Source organism: Lupinus angustifolius, unplaced genomic scaffold (assembly GCF_001865875.1).
Source record: "Lupinus angustifolius cultivar Tanjil unplaced genomic scaffold, LupAngTanjil_v1.0 Scaffold_539, whole genome shotgun sequence".
Taxonomy (NCBI): domain Eukaryota; kingdom Viridiplantae; phylum Streptophyta; class Magnoliopsida; order Fabales; family Fabaceae; genus Lupinus; species Lupinus angustifolius.
In genome coordinates this window covers 18,601-21,747 of record NW_017727887.1, presented here as the reverse complement: position 1 = coordinate 21,747, position 3,147 = coordinate 18,601, and the positions used below count along the sequence as shown (strand labels likewise).

The following is a 3,147-nucleotide window of genomic DNA, read 5'->3' as shown; positions in this document are numbered from 1 at the left end:
GATAAGGTGATGCTACCTTGTGTTTAACATTATAAAATTGTAAGGTTCTTTTTAATTGGGAATTTATGAAATGAGATCCCCCATCACCTATCAATACTCTTGTTGTGCCGAAACGAGTAAAAATATTAATTTTCAAAAATTTTACCACATTTTTCGCATCGGTTTTGGGTGTTGCCAATGCTTCCACCCATCTGGAAACATAGTCAACAGCCACCAAGATATATTCATTTGTAAATTATGATGGGAAGGGTCCCATAAAGTCAATGCCCGAACAATAAAAAATTTCTATTTCTATAATATTTTGTAAAGGCATTTCACTTTGTTTCCAAATTCCCCCAGACCTTTGGTATGCATCACACTTTTGGATATACATTTGGGAATCTTTATAAATAGTTGGCCAAAATAATCCACATTGGAGTACTTTGGTCGTAGCTCTGTTCCCATTGTAATGTCCCCCATAGGCCAAATTATGGCAGTGCCATAATATTTTATGGGCCTCATTCTCATCAACACATCGTCTGATGATATTATCGGTTCCTTCTTTGAACAGGTATGGTTCATCCCAGACGTATTGTTTCACTCTTTTGATAAAAAGTTTCTTTTGCTAATAATTAAAATATTTAGGAATTATACATGAGGCTTTATAGTTGGCCATATTAGCAAACCATGGTCTTGTTTGAAGTTGAAATAGCTTTTCATTAGGAAATGTTTCTGCTATTTCTTGTTCTCTTAACGCGACTTTTTTATTTACGATAGAATCCATCATGTCCAAGAAAGCTTCTGATTCCTTTAACATTTGTTGGAGGAGGCAACTTTTTGATCACTTCTAGCTTAGCTTTATCAACTTCTAATCCTTTGGCTGAAATTCTGTGCCCGAGTACAATTCCTTTAGTGACCATGAAGTGACATTTTCCAAATTTAGAACCAAGTTAGTCTGTTCGCATCTTTCCAAAATTGTTTCCAAGTTTGTCAAGCAAGTTTCAAAGGATTCTCCGAACACAGAAAAATCATCCGTGAAGACCTTGATACATTTCTCCACCAAATCAGCGAAGATAGGCAGCATGCATCTTTGAAAAGTTGCAGGAGCATTACATAGTCTAAATGGCATTTTTCTGTATGCGTAAACACCAAATGGTCATGTAAATGCCGTCTTTTCTTGGTCCAATGGATCCACAACAAGTTGATTATATCTAGACTACCCATCCAGGAAACAGTAGAAGGCTCTTCCGACTAATCTTTCTATCATTTGATCCATGAAGGGCAAGGGAAAATGATCCTTTCTTGTGGCGGCATTAAGTTTGCGGTAGTCGATACAAACTCTCCAACTAGTAACAGCTCTGGTTGGAATCAGTTCAGTGTTCTAATTTTGAATTACCGGCATCACTCCTCTTTTTCGCACCACTTGAATTGGACTTACCCATTTACTATCCGAAATGGGGTAGATCATACCAGCTTCTAACATTTTTACAATTTCTTTCCTCACCACTTACTTTATTGCCGGATGAAGTCTCCTTTGCGGTTGAACACAAGGTTTATAATCATCTTCCATCATAATTTTGTGCATGCAATATGATGGACTGAAGCCTTTGAGATCGTTTAATGTCCATCCAAGTGCTGCTTGATGCTTCTTCAAGACTTGTATTAGATTTTCTTCCTCCAAATTGGATAGCTCACTATAGATGATTACTGTATTGTTGGCTTCTCCATCTAAGAAAGCATACTTTAGATGAGACGGTAATTCCTTCAACTCCAGTTCTGAGTCTTTCTTTGCTGGTCCACTTGGATTTTGGTGAATAAATAATTCATCAGAAAAGTGTTTGTTGATTTCTTCCTCCACTTTGTTTTCTTGCATTTCCAAAGATTTGTCAAGTTGAAGGTGTTCTACGCAAATCTCTCCAACAATATCTAATTGCATACATTGTCCTTTGTCCTTCGGATGATGCATTGCATGGAAAATGTCAAACTCAATTTCATCATCTATAACTCGAACCAGTAATTTTCCATTTTCCATGTCAATCCCCATTTTTGTTGTCCTTATAAAAGGTCTCCCTAATACGAGTGGGATCTCCGTATCTTCGGTAATGTCGATGACAACAAAGTCTACCGGGATCAAAAATTTGTACACTTTGACCAAAACATCCTCTGCAACCCCTTCAAGATATTTGATTGATTTATTTGCTAGTTGCAAAGACATTCTTGTAAACTTTAGTTGTATTCCTCCAATTCTTTTCATCATTGACAGCGACATCAAACTCACATTGGCTCAAAGATCAACGAGTGCTTTGCCCACGGACACATTTCCAATAGTGACAGGAATGGTAACACGACCTGGGTCTTTTGATTTTTGAGGAATGTTTGCTTGAAGAACAGCACTACAATTGGCGTTGAGTGAAACAACTTCCTTTTCCAGATAACTCCATTTTTTGGACATCAGTTCTTTCATGAACTTGGAGTAAATTGGCATTTGTGCCAAGGCTTCAGCAAATGGAATATTGATTTGCTGAGTTTTGAATATCTCCATGAACCATGTGAACTGTTCTTCTTTCTTGGTTTTTAATGGAGCTACTTGGTAGGGTATCATTTTTTGTACTAGTGGGTATTGTTTTTCTTATTTTCTTACCCCACTAGTCTCCTCTTTTTCTTCTTCTTTTTTATTTTTTACTTTTTCTTCTTTATTATTTTTTTCCTCTAATCTCTCTTTTGGTTTTTCAACTCCACCTTCTATTATCTTCCCACTTAGAGTCGTAATAATTTCACAAAATTCTGACTTGACCAAATGAGTTCTTAGCAAGTTGTTGATTTGTTCTTCAATTTTAGTGAGAGCTTCACTTGTGTTCTGCTGATGGTTGATAGTAGTTTGCATGAACTGGTTGAGAATTTTTTCCAGTTCGTCATGATAAGTGTGAGTTGTTTGGAAGGCATAGACATTCAGGTTGTTTTTACAATCATTACACCAAAAACTTGCTTTGTTGGTTTGTTCCATTTGTTTATGTAGATCTCAAAGTTTCTGATGGACCGAATTGAGCTTGAGTTGGAATTCTTTGATGAATTGCTCAATTTCTTGTTGTAAATCAACATGTTGGTTTATTTCTGAAAAAATGAAATCAAAACGATCCGTTTTGTCTATTTCCAAAAGAAAAGAGATTA

At 36.3% G+C, this 3,147-nt stretch overlaps 1 protein-coding gene across 1 annotated transcript; it reads right to left on the bottom strand.

Annotated features, from left to right (window-relative positions):
- Positions 1-847: 847 nt before the first annotated feature.
- LOC109341637 lies at positions 848-2,194 on the bottom strand. The gene is made up of 3 exons (XM_019579578.1): positions 1,491-2,194; positions 1,200-1,337; positions 848-1,112 (listed from the first exon to the last, which is right to left on the bottom strand). Exons 1-3 carry the CDS (start codon positions 2,192-2,194, stop codon positions 848-850), a joined length of 1,107 nt encoding a protein of 368 aa, XP_019435123.1.
- Positions 2,195-3,147: the final 953 nt, after the last annotated feature.